Source organism: Centroberyx affinis, unplaced genomic scaffold (genome assembly GCF_046629955.1).
Source record: "Centroberyx affinis isolate AG114_WGS23_722 - 3 ecotype Tasmania unplaced genomic scaffold, CSIRO-AGI_Caff_v1 ptg000621l_1, whole genome shotgun sequence".
Taxonomy (NCBI): domain Eukaryota; kingdom Metazoa; phylum Chordata; class Actinopteri; order Beryciformes; family Berycidae; genus Centroberyx; species Centroberyx affinis.
Window position 1 is genome coordinate 1 of NW_027279250.1, and position 21079 is coordinate 21079.

General features: G+C 41.6%; 2 protein-coding genes across 3 annotated transcripts; one reads left to right on the forward strand and one right to left on the reverse strand.

Annotated features, from left to right (window-relative positions):
• Positions 1-162: 162 nt before the first annotated feature.
• On the forward strand, positions 163-14359 carry LOC139643522 (protein spire homolog 1-like). 2 transcript variants are annotated; one of them, XM_071518683.1, is made up of 14 exons: positions 163-253; positions 1016-1090; positions 1425-1589; positions 2435-2521; positions 3596-3725; positions 7366-7416; positions 8556-8719; positions 8836-8929; positions 9181-9326; positions 11900-12037; positions 12291-12361; positions 12515-12542; positions 13014-13450; positions 14097-14359. In XM_071518683.1, the coding sequence occupies exons 2-14, from the start codon at positions 1028-1030 to the stop codon at positions 14350-14352; spliced, it is 1830 nt and encodes a 609-aa protein (XP_071374784.1). In that variant the 5' UTR covers positions 163-253; positions 1016-1027; the 3' UTR covers positions 14353-14359. The 2 variants fall into 2 exon arrangements, with proteins under 2 accessions (XP_071374784.1, XP_071374785.1); XM_071518684.1 differs by lacking the exon at positions 7366-7416.
• A 3681-nt stretch (positions 14360-18040) lies between these two features.
• On the reverse strand, positions 18041-20974 carry LOC139643523 (uncharacterized). The gene is made up of 5 exons (XM_071518685.1): positions 20888-20974; positions 19955-20099; positions 19685-19723; positions 18976-19122; positions 18041-18276 (listed from the first exon to the last, which is right to left on the reverse strand). Exons 1-5 carry the CDS (start codon positions 20972-20974, stop codon positions 18059-18061), a joined length of 636 nt encoding a protein of 211 aa, XP_071374786.1. The 3' UTR covers positions 18041-18058.
• Positions 20975-21079: the final 105 nt, after the last annotated feature.

The following is a 21079-nucleotide window of genomic DNA, read 5'->3' on the forward strand; positions in this document are numbered from 1 at the left end:
TGCACGCATACCCACACACACACACACACACACACACACACACACCGATGCAGAGATTGTCCTCAGTTGAACTTTGAAACCAGGAGCAGAAGAATGCAGGTTAGCTCAGTGTCTGTGTTTCCCACAGAGTGGCTGTCTGCCAGGCTGACAGTGTTTTACCACACACTAATGGCCTGAGGTCACACTGTGTCAGGACGGGGCAACAGGACTTAATATTGATTGACTGCTACTCTGGAAACAGAGATGGTCCGAGGTCTGTGTTCTTTTTATTTCTGACTCAAACAATGACTCTGTTGTAGGGTTCAATTGTTAGAGGTATTTCAAGGCTGTGCTGATATTCAGTGTCTTTAAGATTGACCATGTTCATGCCAAAAAAAGGTATTCAGTGTTTCCTCTAGAATTTCATTCTAGTCAGGATGGAAAAGCCTCTGAAACAGCATTTAGACCATGGGACACTAAGACTCTCCATTAAAATACTACTACTACTACTACTACTACTACTACTACTACTACTAATAATAATAATAATAATAATAGTATCCATGCATACTTAAATCAAAATGTTAGCATTAGAAACAATTCAATTCCCTGCTCTGAAAGAATGAACTCGGAAAATATTTAGCCAGTTAATAATCACTCACACAAAATACCCATGAATATACTGTACTTTTGTGATGACAGTAACTGGTTAGAGACCTGGTCCATCAGACAGTTTAAGCTTCCATTAACCCTCAATGATGAGCGAATAGAAATTGATTGGAGGGTGTGTCTGTCTGACTGCCTGATCCCCTACAGTAACATAATGACAGTCTGAACTGGAGCAACAGCTGTGACTTCCTCACAGCATTCCTGCAGGATACTGGGAGGGATGTGATCATGTGACACACCAGTAACATGAACATGCATCCTGTAGCGTTTTTGTTTTTATTTTAGCCTCTTTCTTTTTTGATATTCCGCTCTGTTTTTCCTATTTCCTTTCTATATTTCTCACTGTCTCTCTGTTTCTGTCTCCCAGAACCTCCGGAAGATGGAGGGAGAGTCGTCAGACGATCCTGGCAGAGACCTGAATGAGCTGCAGAATGCTGACTGGGTAGGTGACCAGAGGAGAGTGGATTCACTTCAGTAAAGAATGTATGAAATAACAAATTTCTCAAGAACCACATTGGGTCCTTTGTTCTGGTTTGACATTTTTTATTATGACAAATCAGAGGGTTCTTTGCATCACTTTACGGCTCTATATCAATATAGAGCCACTACCAAAACCAAAGAACCCTTGAAGAACCCTCCTTTTTCTGAGTGTATGGAGAGGTCAGACCTCAGGTACTATTGTCTAACCAATTCCACTTCAAACTCAATGGGTCATGGCATTTTCTGCTCCCATGTTGTGGTCTCTTTGCTATGCTGCCCTTTCCTCCCTCTGTCAGGCTCGGTTCTGGGTTCAGGTGATGAGGGACCTGCGGGACGGAGTCAAGCTGAAGAAGGTGCAGGAGCGCCAGTACAACCCTCTGCCCATCGAGTTCCAGCTCACTCCCTATGAAATGCTCATGGACGACATCAGGTCCAAACGCTACAAACTGCGCAAGGTCATGGTGAGTGTCTGATTTGTCTCAGGCCGCTGATTCCCAAACACCAAAATCATTTGTTGCCACCTTTAAATTTTACAATGATGGATTGCATGAAGTAAGTCAGTGAGCAGATTCAGTTCATATAAAAAAGAGTGCCACATGTACAGATGTGGCCATCGTCACACTTTTCCATGCATGTATGGACATTTCAGTTTGTTTTGTCACACTTGGGGCTGCAATAATTCACCATAAGTCTCCACCCAGAAAACACAGCCAGGGGAAATAGTGTCTGTTAAATAATATCACAGATTGTTTTGTATTGTTTCCCAGCGGTACATGTTGTATGGGAACTGGCAGCCATTTAGTATTGTTGATTGTTCCTGTTATGGTTCTCGACGAGGTAGCCAACAATATTCATATTCTTTCCTGGACCTCATTGTGTAATCTGGTAGGCAGTTGTCCAACTTTCCCCATGTCAAACATATGCATGTCCAATTGAATAAATGATCGCCCTAAAACAAGGATGATCTCCTTTCTGGGTGGGATGGATTTACCTGAGTGATTTCAATGTTACGAGGGAATCTAGGCATATGTTTTGTAACCATCAACACTGTTTTCTTTCTCTCTACTTGATACTCATGTTATTTATTTTTATTGTGGTCATTTATTTATTATCATCACTTTTGTACCATTTGCTTTAAAGTTACCTTTAAAGCACCTTTTTGCTGTAAAGTGTCTTTGAGTACCATGTAAAGCGCTCTAGAAATAAAATGTATTATTATTATCATCATTATTATTATTATTATTATTCATATCTATGTTAACCTGTAGGTTTTGTTCTTACCCTGTCCCTGTTGTTTCCTCTCCAGGTGAATGGAGACATCCCTCCCAGGTTAAAGAAGAGCGCTCATGAAGTCATCCTGGAGTTCATCAGGTCCAGACCGCCTCTCAACCCTGTGAGTAGAAGCTAAAGGCCCTGGACTTAAATAACAAGACAGTTCACATATTATTCCAGCCTATGGATACCCTTGTCAGCTAGATCAGAACAGCCTTACTACCCATGTGCGAAATAGGAGCATCTGTTTTTCACTAATAGACATGTCTATGTCTCACAAGACTATCAGTGGTTACTAAGACTTTATATATTATGCTATTTGGCCACATCAAGTAAGCCTTGCACAGAAAAACAGATCAAATGTGAGACGCTCATTTTGATGCCCGGCCAAAAAACGGTCTTGTCTTCTTAATAGGATTAAGGTGATGATTTAAGCAGGCAGGAGTGAAGCCTCTTGCTTTACCAGTATACTTTTCTGGTAGAACACAGCTTCATCTACCTGCATTTCCTGCTTTACTTTCTGTATCAATGGAAATGCAATTGTAACGCCTGCTGCCTGGTAACAAATCACCTTACCATACAGATGCAGCCATATATATATATATAATAGGTTGGAGATTCTGCAGTATGCAGGACACAATGGCAGACAATAGCAGTATCTGTATGATACCATCCTATGAGTGTAAAAAATCTCTGTTAAAATCTGTACAAAACCAATCTGGCCTCTCCATAAGTCATAGCTATTACATTTTTCTCATTCCAGTTGCACTGCACTGTGAATCCAGTGAAATGCTGTAGTGAATCAGTTAGCTGGCTCTGTCTCAGCAAGGAGCTGAACCTCAGTAATGAGATGAACATTATTGACAGCCACAGGAGTTACAGCAGCACAGTCTTATTAGGAAGAGACAGGCTGGGAGGGGCTGGGTGGCTGTAACTATCTGTGTGTTATTGCGTGTAGGGATAGGGATAGATGGCAGGATTTAAAAATTGCAATCATTAACTAATCCATTGGTTCCACTGTGCTGATTTTACTGATTGTACAGTTACTTAACCTCCAAAATCGAAAGAACACAAAGTAGAACAAACCCTTACTGCAGTTTACAGACTGTAATTTTAATAGTTATCACTGTTTATTGTATCCCAATTACTTCATGTCACTACATATCATCTGTTACCCATCATCGACCCCTGGTAGGTGGCAGCTCGTAAGCTGAAGCCGCAGACTCAGCCTCCGCCCACGCTCCACGAGCGCATCCTGGAGGAAATCAAAGCAGAGAGGAAACTTCGACCGGTGTCTCCGGACCAGATCCGCAGGGGAAGACTGGGTAAGGAGGCTCTCTGGTCCTTTCTGTTTTTGTCTCTCTCTTTGTCTCTGTCTCTACCTCTCTCTAACACACACACTTACACTTGCACACTCACACACACAAAGCCATACTTCACAATGGAGTGTATTTTTTAAGATGAAGTATGGAGTCTAGCTGATAAATGATGCTCACTCGTGCCTGCTGGGCATCATGTACAAAAATGAAAAACAATACAAAAACACAGAAACATAGCTTCATAACACAGCTTTGAACTATGTTTCTTTGATCAGTTTGGTTATACTTTTGTTTATGCTATACTACACTATTATTTGTGCCTCTGCTCCTTGCTGTTTTAGCAACACTTTGAATGCTGCCTAATTTTTTCACATTTATGTTGCAACTAATGTCAGTTATTGTTTTGTTTACTATATTGTTTGCAATATAGTGCAAACTATACATGAACAGTCTTGTAATGCTAAGTGTCTGCAATTCCATTTACACTAACAACACTAAACCTAAATACTACTGTTTTCTGAGTGTCAGTAATCTCTTGCCATTGGCTGTGGCTTATTTGAAATCGTATTATTTCATATGATGAAAAACTATTATTCTTCAGTGATCTGAAACTAAACCTTAAGCATGCTATAGCCCCTGTTTTTCTTGCCAAATACAGGCAGATTACATCCTCTTATGTATTAACTGTGGCCTTAATTTACCTCCTAATTACAACCAATAACTGTCCGATGCCATAACTGTTTCTCGTTGCAGTAATTCGGCCACTTAGCATGTCTTTCAGTTTTGATGCGTCAGGTAAAGTCTCCTCCCTGCTTACCTGGCTTTTTATCTCTTTCTGTTTTCCTCCTTGTTGTGGCTGTTCATCTACCCTCCCAATACACCCCCCCCCCCCCCCCCCCGCACACACACACACACACACACACCAGCACACTATACGCACATTTCATGTCATGCTTCAGTGGTTGGTGATGGTTGGCTGTGGTCCATGGTGGTGAAACATCATGATGTTGGACACTGGTCTGCTCAGTAGGACACTGATAGGAGGGAAGTGATGAGAGACACCGAGAAACAGAATGGACACACATGTTTTTCAACCACAATAAAAACCTAGTAACTAATTACATTACAAGGTTACTCTTTATTAAAAGTAACTCGTTTAAGTACTTTTGCATAAAATGCAGTACAAGACTACTCTTTTTTAAAACAGAAAGCCAATCTCATTTATATCAAGCATACTTAGTTTTTGTTTTTTCAGTTAGCAGCTTGTTGTCTGTCTGAGATGCTGGGGCATTTTCACTGTTTTCTACTTTTTTTTAATTTAGCAAAACAAAAATGAAACAATATGAAAGGAAAATGAAAGTAATGATATTCTACTATTAAAAAGTAACTAATAACAGTTCACAAGAATTTAAAAAGCTAACACTTTAAGTTAGCTAGCTAGTGAGCACAAAAAAGTAATCTGAGTAACGTGTTACTCCCAACACTGTTTATTGATAAATAATTATATAGTCATTAATGAAGAATAAAAATGATGCTGCATCTTTATTCTGCAACATGTCAGTAACCAAGCTGAAGGGAGGCATAGTTACTGTACATACAGTATCATGGGCAGGATTCATACAACTTATTCATGACCCCTGGTTTTTGTCACCAGAGGGAATCCTAACTTCCCATTAACATCTGGCCGTCCCAAATGCCAAGATTAAATTTAACTCTGGCTGATTGGAACGGATCACATTGCCTCACAGGCGGTTTGGGATATTTTAAGGGTTTTAATGCTCAGCGTGCTACGGAGAGGAGCCAGTGTTCAGATACTGAATCAATAGCTAGTGATGGTTTAAAAGAGGGGAGATTATCCAGCCAGGTTTTACATACTGTCTCCATATCTTGGTTTCTAAATGTCACACTCTCCAAACGATGCCTTTTCTTCTTCTTGTTTTTCTGCTATTGCACACAGCTGGTACTTAGTTTATGTAATACTTACAAAGTGACATTATTCTTGCCTGAACGCTTCAACAGCGTTCACTTCAAATCTCTCTTTAGAGGACTTAAGACTTGTTTTGGTGTTCTAATGCTGCCAAATGGTATAATTGTTTCAGTGTTAAGAAAACAGCTTTTCACAGTTTACATAACTTCTGAAAAAAAACTGTTCCTGGCTGTTGTTTCTGGTCTTTAGAAAGCTCAAGAAAAGTGTCACCTTTGCTAAGTGCATCATCTCTCAAACCTACCACTGTAATGTGACTCTGAAGGAAACTCGCGGCAGCAGTGTGCAGCCAACCGCCTAATCAAGGAATGAAAAGGAACGGCCCAGAACGTAACTACCACCTTGGCTTCTTCCAGAATCATCAGCTTCGTACAAAAGGGTCTTTCATGTGCCAGAGTGACTTTGCAGAATTTAATCAGAGGTGCAAATGGATCGGTGTGCAGACAGGAGCAGGACAGTCAGCCTCATGCTCTGCACAACGCCGGACAAACACAGTAAACTGCACAGTCTTACATAATGAGCTGAAGGTTCAGTAGTGGCTCCTATTTGGCATTTGATGCATTTGAATAACTTTATCAGGCAGTTTTGAATTAGATGATAAGGGAATACTGTTGAGGCAGGCAAATCAGAATAATGCTGTGCTCGACTTCCCCTCCTACTGAAGCCAGCGTCTCTCATCACAGCATAAGCTTCATCACCTCATGCTTACTCATTCATGCTGTCCGATAATTTATGTATGTGTGTACGTGTGTGTGTGTAAGTGTGTGTGCACTTCTGTGATCGATCATTCTCTGAGCTCACACCGAGTGAGCGGTTTAGTACCCACTTTGCAGCTGTGTTTTATGGATAGATGCCCCATACTCACCGACAGAGCCAGGCTACTGCAGCACAATAACCAATAACACCATCAAGGCTTTAATCAAAAACTAGTACTGCTTCAAGGAAAAATCCACCCTAAAACATTAAAACACTGTTTAAAAACAGCTGATGGTGACGCACCTTGCATTTCTGGGCCCATCTTGTTTGGTGTATTTTTCTTATTCCTGTGGATAACTGGGCAAACGTAGACGATGTGATGTTGCATCGAGATATTTCCAATAGAGTTTGATAGCAGACATTTTTCAGCAATCTAAAACATCAACGGTAAATGTCAGGTTTTGGTGTCAGTCCCTCAATCAAAGAGCATCACTATTTTGCACAACAATCATACAGGAAAAAATCCATCGTAGAAGAGGCAGAAATACAAATTTCTCCACCCACAGTAGCCTCAATAGACCAGAATGCAATGCAGCCACAAGACATGTTGTATTGAGTAATTGTGTTATATGTATAACTGCAATCATACGTATAACACACAGATGACTGATCAAACTTTAAAGCTGTTTATATACTCATACAGCCACCTTTGATTGAAAGTTTATGCCCCTTCTCTAGAGCTTGTTGAACGGGATTCTGGGAAATGTAGGAAATCACTAACTAAAGTAAAAGTACACAAGGCAGGTCGAAAGGAACGTGGGTAGGCTACACCAAAAAAAGTAAACACTTCATCACAAAATAACTCCTGGAATAGACATCCAAAATGAATGATGTCTAACAGTGTAAGAGTATCTGAGGTTGGATTCTTCCTTTAACTATCATAATAAAGGAGGTGTCCCCTTTTAGGTTTTGGCAAAACTCGCAGCATGCCACAGGATCTGTTCCGTACGGGTGCAGGTAAAGTATGAGCGCTGCTGCAGTTTGGAGGGCCTTGTTCACCCTAACCCACAAAGGCCTTGTCTGTCTATCTCCCCGGCTTTACGCTAATATCTCCTGTAATGAAATGATCTGAATGCTTAACTGACAGAGTAACGATGTAAGGGACCGCGCAAGACGCACAGGCAGCTTGTAAAATGATGACTAACTGTGGGGCACTATCACGACGGCAACAAGCTATTTGCTCTGACTTAAGAGGACTGCTGGGTGTTTGTTGTCCTAGTTAAGTCTTGAGCCTGGTGACAGAGTTTCTTTGGAATCCAAGGCGGCAGAAAGACGGTTAGTTCCAGTCCGGCAGGAGAAACAGAGATCCTGTTGAGCCTGTGAGCTCATGTGGATGCTTTAGCCCTTTTTCCCACAAATAGGAGAGGGAGTAAAATGAAAAGAAAGAGAGAGAGAGAGAGGTTTCAAGGCTCCCACAGATCTTATCGGCCTCTGCAGCTCTTTATCTGTCTTTTGCAGCACTCGCTCCTCTTCTCACACTCCCTCTCCTCCCTCCCTCCCTCTCCTCACCTTCTATCTGTTGTTTTCCTTCTTTAATCATCTCTCACTCCCAGAAATCTCAGATGGAATTAGGCAAGTTGTTTGTTAGGTGGCCCAGGTTGCCTCGAATTGTTTGCTTTTTTGATTTTCTCAGCATGGTGAGTTCAGCTAGCTGCAGCCTTCAGGGATTGGACCTATGACGAAGCTACCGTCAAGGCTAACAGGAGAGAAACCACTTATCCGATTTGAGGGTTCAGAGTCTTAATATTTCATCAAAGAGGCATCCATGCTCTGTGTGTAACACCAGCTCGCTCCTTTGCCTCCCTTCAAACCAACTTAATTCACCTTTCCCTCCTCTTTTAACCTTGGGATGGATCTCAAACATGTGTCCCCTATCCCAGGATTCATGGCATCCTCTCACCTTATCTCCCATTCAAACACACCATCAATGGTATGATTTCAAACGGGTCTGTTGCCCCTGTTTGGGGAACTGAAATCAAGATGAACCAAAAAATAGAGAGGATGCAAGGAATCATAGGAAAAATAGGTTTGAGATTCATCTCAGGTGTTTTTCCTCCCTTTGTCTGAGCGGTCCTCTCTTGTGTGGCTCTGTACAGATGAATTTAGCCCCAACATGGGCAGGAGGACTTCCAGCTCTCTATCTCTGACCAACGGATCAGCCTCTCCCAGGATAGGAGCGCCCGGGTCTCAGTCTGCACCTCAGAGGAAACGGCTGCTGAAGGCGCCCAGCCTCGCCGAGCTGGACAGCTCCGACTCTGATGTCAGTAGGAGTTTTTGTGTTTGTGTGTGTTTGGGTTGTGTGTGGTTTTCAGAAATTGCATCTGGCTTGTGCAAAACAAATAATGACTGATGTTTTTGCATATACCATGTATTCAGGATGAGACTGTTGGGCGCAGATCGGCCAGCAGCTCCAGTGTCGCTACATCAGTGATGGACGACACATCCCCAGAGTCTGCACTGGGGAAGAAAAGTGAGTCAGGAACTGTTTCCACTCCCCAGCACTATCTTCTCCTTCACTGAACCATAGACTGACAGTGATTGATTGTTAATCTTACAGCTTCTCCACTTCTGCTTTTTTTTTGTGGCTACTTTTGATTAGAATTTTTGGGGTCGTGAATTAACCAGTCGATGAACCAAGCTGCCTCCTATCTCCCTCTCCCTCCCCACCCTCCCCTCTCTTCCTCTGTCCTTTTCTGCCTCCCCTCCCTCTGTGAACACCAGCTCCCCCCATGTTCCTGCCCATCTCCTCCACACCGCAGCCGGAGAGGCGTAAGACCCCCCAGCAGAGGAGACACTCCATCGAGAAGGAAACCCCGACCAACGTCCGACAGTTTCAGCCGCCCTCCAAACAGAGTTCCAAGTCTCTGGTGAGTCAGACATTTTTTCCCCACTATATCCTTAGTTGATGAAATGTACCGTGAAAAAATTGTGCTCAGGTCCCAAATAATGTCAGATGATTATTGTCTGAACAGGCAGTTTGAGACATATTGCTTTTGTTGTTAAGCTTTTGCGAGAGGCAATAGAGTATAGAAGATTAGTAGCAATTTAAATAGGAAATAGCATTGGTTTTTTGATAAAAGCTCATAATGTGGCAGTATTAGAGCAAATTGAATGCACCAGCATCTTTCTTCTTTCTCTGGGCTAAGGCTTTCTGAGGTCAGTATGGCCTGGGAAAGTTTTAACCCAGCGCCGGCCACACAGATCCAGCCAAGTAATTTAATGAGAGAGAAAGAGAGGGAGAAAGCGAGGCAGATAAGGCGAGCATCCAGGATCTGGACAGAGAGGCAAATGAGGAGCGAGTGAAAACAGACACTCGGTCACGTCTGTCTCATCCTCCTCGAACTCCAGAGAGCCTGTTCTTCCTCTCTCCCACACGCACCGTAACCTTCTCTCATTCAGGTGGGGCCGGTAGCCTCGTTGCGTCCCTGGATCCCCCTCCTCCGCCCCTCTCCCTCCACTCTCCACCCCTTGCGGAGCTCCTACCCCGTCGAGGCGTTTGTGTTGGGGCTGGTGAGGGCGGTTTTTGCTCTGTGCAGAGGCATTTACATCAGTGGAAGAGAGTCTGCCAAGGTTTGCCAGCCTCCCCCCAGTCCATACTGGCGTCATAACTGTAGCTGTCCATCGATCCTAATGCTTCCTGCTTCGCTAGAGATCATTTACCTAGAGCAGGGCTGCTGCCATGGTAGATAGAGCACAAACTAAGCTCCTTTTCCAGTGACTCTCTGGTGACATATCCTCAGAATGATAATCCTTCCTTTCACTTCAAAGGCTCTGCTTTGGCTAACACCCATTTTAACACTCAGAAACATCAAGTAGGTAGCTGTTACCATATTTCATTTAAATCTGTACTAGAATAAATCAAAGAATTTGGTAACTCAGTAGAGATGATTGAGTGGTGGGATGTATTTATATATAATATCTGATTTTGACCTGTATATTGTGGTTTATCTGCAGGTCTGGGCACATAATAAAGACTTTTCAGGATCTTTTCTACAGTCAATTTACAAGAGTGAAAAAAATGATTCATTTTAAAGTCGGCTGATGCCTTCCCCTCCCTGCCTCTGGTTCAGTCACAATGCAGCATACTGTAGCTGTCAGGAGTCATGAGATCACCAGGCGTTACAGTGCATTACACTATGGCAATCAGTCAGTGACTTATGCTTTAGGATTGTTGAAAAAGCTCCTAACAGGAAGGCCTTACCAACAGACAAACAGACCAACAATTTCAAAAGCACACTGAATGTACAATGTAATACCTCAGTGTAGTGGATGCTGCATTGTAAAACCACAATATACCTCAGCAGCTGTGGTTTTTGAGGCTGCTCATGTTTATATGCATAAGCTGTTATATTGACAGCAGCAGATACAGTAGAACTGTGGATGCGGCAAAACCTAAACATAGGCCTAATTATTTCACATAAACCATTCACCTGCACCTTTAAAGGACCATGCCAGGTTTTTTTTTGTTTTCTTTCCAATTAATGTTAATGCTGACTGTTTTTACATGCATACACCATGTATAAATTAAGGCAGTTTTGCTATACCTCTCAGGCTCATTCACTCCCATTCAATTTCAAATGGCATAGAAACGTCAGATTCGGTCAGTAAAGGTAATCCATCACTGTGAATGAGAAGCCAACAATCGCGTTTTACAAAGTTGCATCAGAACACTAATATCACTTTCTATAGAAGAAGACGCAAGATACTAGCAGCGATTTTTCGTCTGTAAAATTTTTCAACCAATAGCTGACATTCTCTGCGGTTACATTAGGACCCACCTTCTGTCAATCAACCCAGTCAAGGCAACATACCAAAGCAAGACGCTTCCACCAGCTATAGTCTGTAAAATTAAATGGAAATAAAAGCTAGATTTTACACACCTTTCATTCAAAATATTTACTTTTAAAAACAACTTTAAAAAAAGGAAAAATTGCATATGTAAAACAGTAAGGGAATGCAGGAACTGACCCAAAAAACTCCATGTTAGACTGGTCCTGGAAGTGAATCAGCGTCTGGTTAGTGAGGCCCCTTTGCGGCCCTGGAATGCTGCAGGATTGTCTCTACCCATCAGTCCTGTTGTTTACGCACGGCGGTCCCTCTCTCAGGCTGCTGTTTTCTTCACTGAACAATGGGGACATTTTTATAGGCCAAATGTAGCCTGGACCCAGACAGGCAGCTCTGAAAGGTGCAGTGGGACGGCTGTTTGTGTATGGAATGATAAACACTGAGCCCTGTGTGTTTAATATGGTGTTGTCATGGTGACTCACTGTTGTGTGTGTTTGTGTGTGTGTGTGTGTGTCTGTATTTGCATGTCTGTTTATGTGTGCCTGTGTGTTCTGTGCGTGAATGCCTTTGAGTACTGTGTATGTCTATATTGTGCATTTGTGTGCATGCGTGTGTGTGTGTGTGTGTGCGTGCGTGTGTGTGCGCGTCCCTGCAGGAGGAGTTCTGCTTCCCTGTGGAGTGCCTGTCTCTGACGGTGGAGGAGGTGATGCACATCAGACAGGTGCTGGTCAAGGCAGAGCTGGAGAAGTTCCAGCAGTACAAAGATATCTACAATGCTATGAAGAAGGGAAAGGTAAGCACCTGTTGTATGACACACACTGTGTCATGTACACTATAACCTGCTATGGGGAGGTGTTTTCCAGACATTACTTATGGCATTCATATTCTCTTTTAAGACTACACTGTGAGAAAAGGTGCAAATATTATGCCTTCTTTCTGAAAGTGAATGAAAAAGCAAACTGATGTCAGGGGATTGTTCTAAATATTTGCTGTTTGCATATATGTAGTATTCTGTCTAATATACTCTTAATTTTTTTTTATTGCAGCTTTGCTTCTGTTGTCGAACCAAAAGGTTTTCCTTTTTCACCTGGTCCTACACCTGCCAATTTTGCAAAAGGTAAATCAACTTTGATGATTATGCTCTAATCAGTGTAATATTTCCTTTCAATTATTCAGATCATCAGTACAAATGACCTCTCTCCTTCACCACTCCCTCTTTATTTCTCTCTCTCTCTCTCTCTCTCTCTCTCTCTCTTGCTTCTCCCTGCAGGCCTGTGTGTTCACAGTGCTGTAAAAAGGTAAGTCAGACAGTGTATCTCATACTATTCCACTTTTTTCACAGTAAAAAGTAGGTCATGTGATGTTTGTTTCCATCTGTTGAGCTGATGATATGCCACATTTTGTTTCCATGGTAAAATAGAAGTACTAAACCAACACTAGTACATGCATGCATGGAGGCAGAGGAGCCAATCAGCTGCTTAGGAAGTGTGAAAGCCCACCTCCTCTGTGTTATGATTGGTCAGCTCACAGAAAATCCAGTCCATGTTGTGTGGAGTCATTGAAAAAGTTTAACTTGTCTCAACTTTAGAGAGCACTCCATTTACTTTGAAGTGAAAAAGCCCTCAGTGGAGGATTATAGCAGTCATGGGACGCTGGACTAAACTTTTCATCAACCCAAGTCAAATCGTATCATATTGAATTGGATTATATCAGGTCCAATAAAAACTGAATGCAGTCATATTGAATCTTTGACCATCTCTGTCGAACAGATGCGGCTGCCCTCCAAGCCCTATTCCAGCTTGCCCATCTACTCCATCGGCTCGACCAACACTCTTCCCAGGGAGAGGATAGCTGCCATGACCTCCGTAGGGAAAGGCCTGTCTGTGGCTGGAGCCGATGGAGCTGGGCCGTCCGGAGCGGGCGGAGCCTCCGTTTCCCCCCCTATGAGAGCAGCAACATCAGGAGTGTCCCGAGGAGCTGGAGGATCTGGAGGAGCTGGAGGAGGTGGATCAGCTGGAGGAGCTGGAGGAGCTGGAGCAGCTAGAGGAGCTGGAGGTGCTAGAGGAGCTGGAGGAGCTAGAGGAAGTGGATCAGCTGGAGGAGCTGGAGGAGCTGGAGGAGCTGGAGGAGCTTTGGGAGCGGCTGCTAAACCTGAGAAATCCTCCAGTGGCCACCAGCGCCACAGCCTTCAGAAGACCATGTCCAAGTAAGACTGCTGCACTGGATTATTTTACTTCGCAAGGGTGTATATTATAGCCTGGTTTTGACAAAAGGGAGATACTGTGAAGATACGATGCAGGATTTAATTGACAATCTAGTTTTGGAAGATTCACATGGGTTCTTGAAGAGTTTGACAGATTTTAGATGGAAATACTTACCCAGGATAACTCAAATACAATTTTGTTTCACTGTACTGCTCACTAACATTTAAATAATCAGCCCATGGTCATCTGTGGGCCATGTTGCACATGACCACACACTTTGGATAGTTTGTTTATTTGTTTGTTTATTGATAAGGATTCCTATTGGCTGTGCACAAGGGTGTCAGCTATTCTTCCTGGGGTTCCACTACAATAAATATACATTCAAAACATATGCACAAAGTTTAAAACCAGGATACAATAAAATCAAAAATTAGGACCACATTGTCATGGGCCACAGCATGAAAGCCAAGTAGAAATATTAATAAAAGAAGTCACATTTGAACAGTAAACAATTATTTGTATGTATCAAAAGGCTAAGGACAAGATCAAACAAACAAAAGTGTGAGTGAAACACATATGCATGGATACAACAGTAACAACAGTCAAAATCAATCAGATTACGATGACCTACCTTCTGTCTCCATTTAGGTTTTCGAAGCACGGGTCGCTGAAGTCTCACGACGAGATGGAGCTTCCCCCGGAGCTGACGGAGGACTGGGCCACCATGGAGGTCTGTGTGGACTGCAAGAAGTTCATCTCCGACATCATCTCCTCCAGCAAGCACAGCCTGTCGCTGGCCACCAAGCGGGCTCGCTTAAAACGCAAGACCCAGTCCTTCTACTTGTCCTCTCCCAAAGGCAGGGAGGAGTACCGGCCCTCCGAACGAACAATCAACGAGATCTGAATCTCCTTCTTTCTTCCTTTCTTTTCTTCTCTCTCTCTCTCTCTCTCTCTAGCTGCTTCCAGCTCCAATGGCACAATTCTAAAGACTCAACACTGGATATGATCTTACTGTACATGTTTAGTTCAGTCAGATAAAGCTGTCAGAATGGCTGATGGACAATGTGGTTCTTGTTGCTGTGTCCTGATCGTATTTGTGCAGCTCCTCCAGACAAAGGCATAGATCAGCCGATCTTGTTTTTTTTTTTTACTGCATTTTCCTCTGTAACATAGATGATCCCTTCGTTTCCGGCCGCAGACGTTTCACAAAAGAGACTGAAATGGTTGTCGTGAAGAACGGGGCAGTTGAAAAGGCTTCCCGCACAATGCTGTGGTCCTCCCCAAATCACTTTTAATCCACAGAAAAATCAATAAGCACAAAGATAGAGGAAGGACTGACATGCATTTGGCAATCTGGAAGACACAAGGCCTGGAGAGAGGCCATGTTACAATCTGAAAGCGACACATAAGCGGACAAAAAGCAACAAAAGATTACGAGATGACTTGAAGAAGATACGGAACACTGAAACTGTACATGTTTTTTTATGGGTTTTAATTTTGTATCTTACGTCTGCGTGTGTACAGTACACGATGATTCGATGAGTCGTCACCCTCTGCTCTTACTTTGGACGTTTCATTTTGCTGATTCTGCTCCACGATGTTCCCCCGCAGGTTTCCCCTCACTAAGCACACTTCTGTTTTTCTGCGTCTGTCTCTCCCCACATCTCTTTTTCTTCTCCGCAGGGAGGGATTGCATCACATCGAGAAAACAGTATCTGTTTGATTGTATGCAGAGTTAGTGCCAAATCATCACTCCTTTCTCATCTACAGTATATGTGACCCAAAGATTTTTATTCTATTTTTTTCCCCCCTTGCAATAGAATGAGAATGACATTACAAATTGGACCCACCTCACTACAGTTTAAAGCACGTTGCCGAATCACAGCTTCAATATCAGTTCTCTTTAGAAAGCCATGCTATCCTGCTGAGTTCATTTGCAACTATTATTTACTTGCATTACGTACTCAGATGTACATAGAAACAGGGATGGAAACGTTAATAACCTGCTGACCATGTTTAGGATTTTTCAATTTTGTGCAGAATTGTCTTCAGTAGCTGAAATCTGACTGGAGGCTAATGGAAAAGCTATAGAGATGGCAGCCAACTAGACATGAGGAACCCCTTTCTCTTTTATCATAATTATGTCCGGCCCCATATATAAGATTATCATCGCTATAAAATATCTGCATATTTTTGCAAATTGTTATCTAGTTTTAAGTTGAGAAATATACAGTATATGCTTATTTTTTTATTTTGATTTGAAGCAATTACTTGATGTCGTGGCAGATAAATATCTTGGATTGACTTAAGTTGTTATTACATTGATTTCCTGCCTTGTGTTTGTGTTCCATAAAGTAGTGATGAGTCCCATTACAATGCCTCCTTTTCATGCGTTATTGTACAGATGTATAGTTTCTGAAACCCTGTTCACTGTACAGGCAGCAAAGAATGCTAACATACTACCCTGCTGTTCCAACACATACGCCTCAAAATAACGCCTTTATGATTTCCAGTTGTCATTCAAAGTCTCATTGACAGGTAACTTAACAAAACGATATGGTACACATTATAGGAAACACATGTTTTGGGGCCAGGATGTCTATTTTCTTGTTCATCACACTCCTTGTTTTTCCTCCCAGATATTTCTGCCTTAAAAAACTGCCTTTTATGATCACACTCATATTGAACATAGTCATCTACTGTAACTGTAAATACTTTGTTTATTACCGTTTGTTTGTAGATCAGGTCTGTGTTGCCTTGACGATATCTTGACAGTGAGACTACTGTAGATCTGTGTCTCTGAGAGGGGAACTGTCCCGGTACAGTGCTTCAGGTTGGCAGTGGACTTCACACAGTGAAGGGCAGGAGTGGGAAGTACATTAAAGAAACCTTGCGATGTGACAGCATCATGCATGTACTACGGTGTAGCTTGTACCTTCAATCTGTATTACCTTCAAGCTGTAACTCCCTGCAGAGAGTACAACAAATGATGACTAAAACAATAAAATGTAATGCAATACCTGACAAATGTGCATCAATAATTCATTTGTCTTCTTTGTCTTTTATTTGAAAATGTAGAACAAACATGTTTTTAGTCATTTCATACAGATACACTAACAAATCGCTCAACAAAATCTAAAACAAAATGACCTCAACAAAATGATGCAATATTTAAGAACAACAAGAAAAATATACGATGCAATGGCAACACGGCATAGCATATTAACAGTCATAAAATTAGGTCTTTTTTCAAAGTCCTATTATTCCATAGTAATGTACAGCATGACCTGAATATCAAGGTCAAGAGTCATTTCATACAAATGAACAATCAAAAGATATTTACAAGAAATCAAAATGACTTCCAGAAATAAACACTACCAAGTAGTCTACTGTTAATGACCATAGGCCATACAATTTCACATGACCCGATATCTTTATTGTCACATGATAACGATTTCAATCAAAGACCCTGAATATATAAATACTGTTTAAATACTGTATAAGCTTGTATGTTATTCCTGTTTGCACTGTGGCAATAACCTGTACCTGAAAAATATTGATCTATATTATTCCTACAGCAGTTCATATTATCTTTCCCAACATAGAATATCAGGCCATGTACACTGATTACTGAAAGCTTGATTACACTACATATATTTTCTTCCTTTTTTCTTTTTTCTTTAAAGAAAAGCCTAACTAGGGGCAGGAGTTGGAAACTAGCAATAGCTGTAATCTCTGTATGCAGAACATCAGTTGCATCAACTTGTTTGTAACCAGTTTGTAACCAGGCACTGTGTTAATTTGCATTGTCCGTATCAAAATAAATAAATACAAATAAAACATATGTGTTAGTAGAAATTCACATCAATATTATTTATAATTCCCTTCCCAGCTCCAGCATCCAAATTAATGTCCACACATCTGAAGGAGGAGTGGAAAACACTCTGTTGCAAAATAAGAAAACCATTGGTGACAACTATTCTAAAGTTTTAGCATTAAGTTTTGGGATCTGAAATTGTGAATGCTGAAATCCCTGTGGCATCTGGTCAACTGTAATAAAACAGTCATATATATAGAACAGTATGTGTACACTTCAGGGCTGAATCTGATGTGTATAAAGACCATTTTAGTGGAGTCCAAGTCAATTCCACGACCAGGTCCAAAGGGGGTCAAGACCAGGTGAAGACCAGAGCTAATTGAGTATTATTCAAGACCAAAATAGGACATAAACAGCGTATATGTCTTTCCAAATGTAAAAATAATGTTTAGGGATGTAGACCTATCTGCAAATCCACTCTGCCCTCTGCACTTCAACATCCAACTAATTAATGTATAGGAATTGACTCTCTGATGCAAAGAAGTTTGAGGACCATTACATACACAATTTACTAAAGGTGAGATCCCTAAAGTTGTTTGTATTGCTGGGGAGAAAATAAACCAAACATCAGTAAAATTACCCTTTTTTTGCTATTTCCAGATTTGCAGGGAAAAGTTGATTCAGCATCACATAGTGGCTGAAACCATCTTGGAGCGACGGTCATCTTTGTTTTTTTTTGTTTTTTCAAAGGACAAAGATGCATTGCTTGCTGGGATGTGTAGTGCAGATCGGTTCAGTTTGGCTCAGTGCGGGCGAAGCCTTGCCCCTGTGGCTCTGTTTCAGCGCAGTGAGTCTGCTCCACCTGCATGGAGTTGTTATCGCCGATGATGACACAGTTGAGGTGAGAGCCGTGGATGTGGATGCTCTGATGCTCTTCTGATGGAGGAGGAGGAGCGGCAGCGGTCTGGGCTGCCCCCTGCTGTCCACAGCTGCAGTTGCACCTCATCCGCTCTGTAAGTCATTAAAATAAACGTGTCATCCAAAGTAGAGTTGGCTGAGTTGGCTTTGAGAGCTGCAGTATGTTTTTACCTTGACAGTTTCTGAGTAAAATGCAGAACTGACCCTTGTTGAGAGCTTTTTTGCAGCTTAACCTTTTTTCTGTAACGCCTGCGAAGGCTACACTGCAAAAAAATATCTTAACAAGTCTTAGTCCAATGTTAACTCTTTAACTCTCTTGTTTTCCTTAAAACAAGTGAATCTGCCAAATGGGTGAGACAGTTTCACTTTTTTCGAATGCTCTTTCACCCTTTTGGATATTTTTCTTGAAAAAAGTGGCAATATCTTATATCACAATAATGTTGTTTGATTCAAGGAAATTCTTGAAACAAGTTAGTTTGCACTGGTAACAGGTGAAATTATCCCACCCTACTGGTAGATTGATTAATTTGTTTTAAGAAAAATGATATTGTTGCAGTGTATTCTCGGTTCACAGATCAGAGAGGTGGACATAATATGCATAACACCTACAGTAAAAGCATATACAATGTTTTTGACTTTAATTTACTTGAATGTTTCACATTTCTACACGTTAGGCCTATTTATGAAAGAGAGATACCATAAATCATAGTCTCCTTCAAGGCCATTGTGATAAATGAGTATAATTACACTGAAAAATTGGTTAGACAGTATCTGTCGTGTGCCGTTACCCACCATGCATTTGGAGCTCCGATCCCTGCATTAGAGGCTGGTTTTCTACCACTGCAGATGGGTAGCTGTCGTTCCCAATGACGCAGTCGATCAGGGTGGAGTTGCTGATGTTAATAATTAAAGTGGTTGCTGCTGGAGGCCGGAGTCCCACTGTTTACGAGGGGGAGAACGGAAAAGGGAAGAGAATATGAGAATGGGAAGTTGTTAGTTCCAGAGCGGTGTAATGGTGGAACTGCGTCACTGTCACGTAGTTCATAGTAGTTCCTGAATACACCCAAAACCCCTGGTGTCGTCGTCATCACATAGTTTTAGATGTAAGGCAGAGTGCATTTAAGCCTAGATTTAAGCCACAAACAAAGGTGTGTAACTTTAATATGTGATTTCTGTTTTGTTAACACAGTGCTTTCACACTGAATACTTGGTGGATCGACTTGTTGTTGAAGATTTTCAAGTCAAGTCAATTTTATTCTTTTATCGACACTTCTGATCCACCTATAAGTCTTAACCGCAACCTGCTCTGGGTGCAACCCTGCACCCTGATGTCTTTGATGAAATGTATGTGTAGAGAGATATACAGTATGTGTGTGTGTCTGGGGGGAATATATAAAAAAACAATATAACATCCCCCTTTTCTTAGAAGATTTGAGGATTGACTGCAGACCCTGAACTTCACAGAACAAAAACAGAAACCTGGCACACCAGTGGGACTCACCTTGTGCAGCTTTATCCTCCCGCAGTTGATCAATTTGAGCTTTAAAGACAGAGAGTGAGGGAGGTGAGGTTATTGTGTTTTTGTGTGATGACAATCTACAAGCCAGAGTCTATAAGAGCCGAGTCTAAAGCATCACACAACAGCAAAGTACAGAGGAAAGAGTAAGATATAGATTAGTGGGAATCAAATAATTAATATTACAAAACTCTAAAAACATACATTACAACATTGAAGATCAGATAATTGATTGATTGATTGATTGGTGTTTACCTGGACAGCATGTGAACCTTGTGAGTAGGGGCCCACACATCTCCAGAGAGCTGCAGAAGAGCTGGCAGGCTCTTCTTCCCTTCCTCAGCACCATCTGCCACAGCTGGAAGATATTCTGCCTGTCGGAGCTCTTACAGGCGATCACCTGGAGGGAAGAAGCACATACAAGTCTTATTTGTAAAAGCTTCAGTGTGTAGAAAAGGCGCTATCTCAAACAATGATCAAATTCAATTGCCATCCTGTCTCCTAAACCTTTATTTGAGCATGCTTTCACTGCACATAGTAAAGCACCACAGCAAACCTGGGCAGTGTGGCAGGTTGTGGTTGAGGGGGATTGTACAACAACTCCTACTGCATGAAGTCACTCAAGCTCATAAAAACATTTACACACCACAGAAACATCTAGACTACCTGATGCTCAGTGAAATGGCCCTGGTGTTTTTCTGGGTCACACACACTTTCTCCACCACACAAGCTGCCACTGATTTGTCAATGTGAAAGACTTTTCCCCTGCCATCCACCTTACAAAAAAGAACCATAGGCTATGTATCCTGTAATACATTTTAGAAGGATACTAGACAAAAAACATTATATTAAAACATATTATATAAATATTATAGATTTAAATTATACATCATAGAGATTTCCACATAGTGATACACAGGAAACCATTTTTACGTGAGTGGGAGTGCTGTTTTCCATATATTTTAGTAGCCCAGCACCTGTGCAGTTTTATAAGTGTAGCTGATCTTCTGTTGACTTAATGTTAAGGCTACAGTACAGGAAGACACTGTCGTTTTCCATTAGACTACTTCCTAGTTTTAAACATGTCGTTCAATTCTTAGATCTTGACTTCAGTATTACGGAAAAGGCGTTTGCATTAATTTATGACTAATTATTAATTAATTAGGAAAAGATATTTATATTTCTCACCTGATTGTAAGGCGTTGTGTTTTCATTTTTGTAAAACAGCTGATTTTTAAAAGGACATGGAGTCACAGAACGTGAGAGCAGTTGCATCCTTGGTGTGACAGTGACTATTAATCTTCAGAAAAATAAGCACCGGCTATTATAGAAATGTCTCAGAAAACCCAGAAAAGCCCCTTCGGAGAGAGAACGCATGCG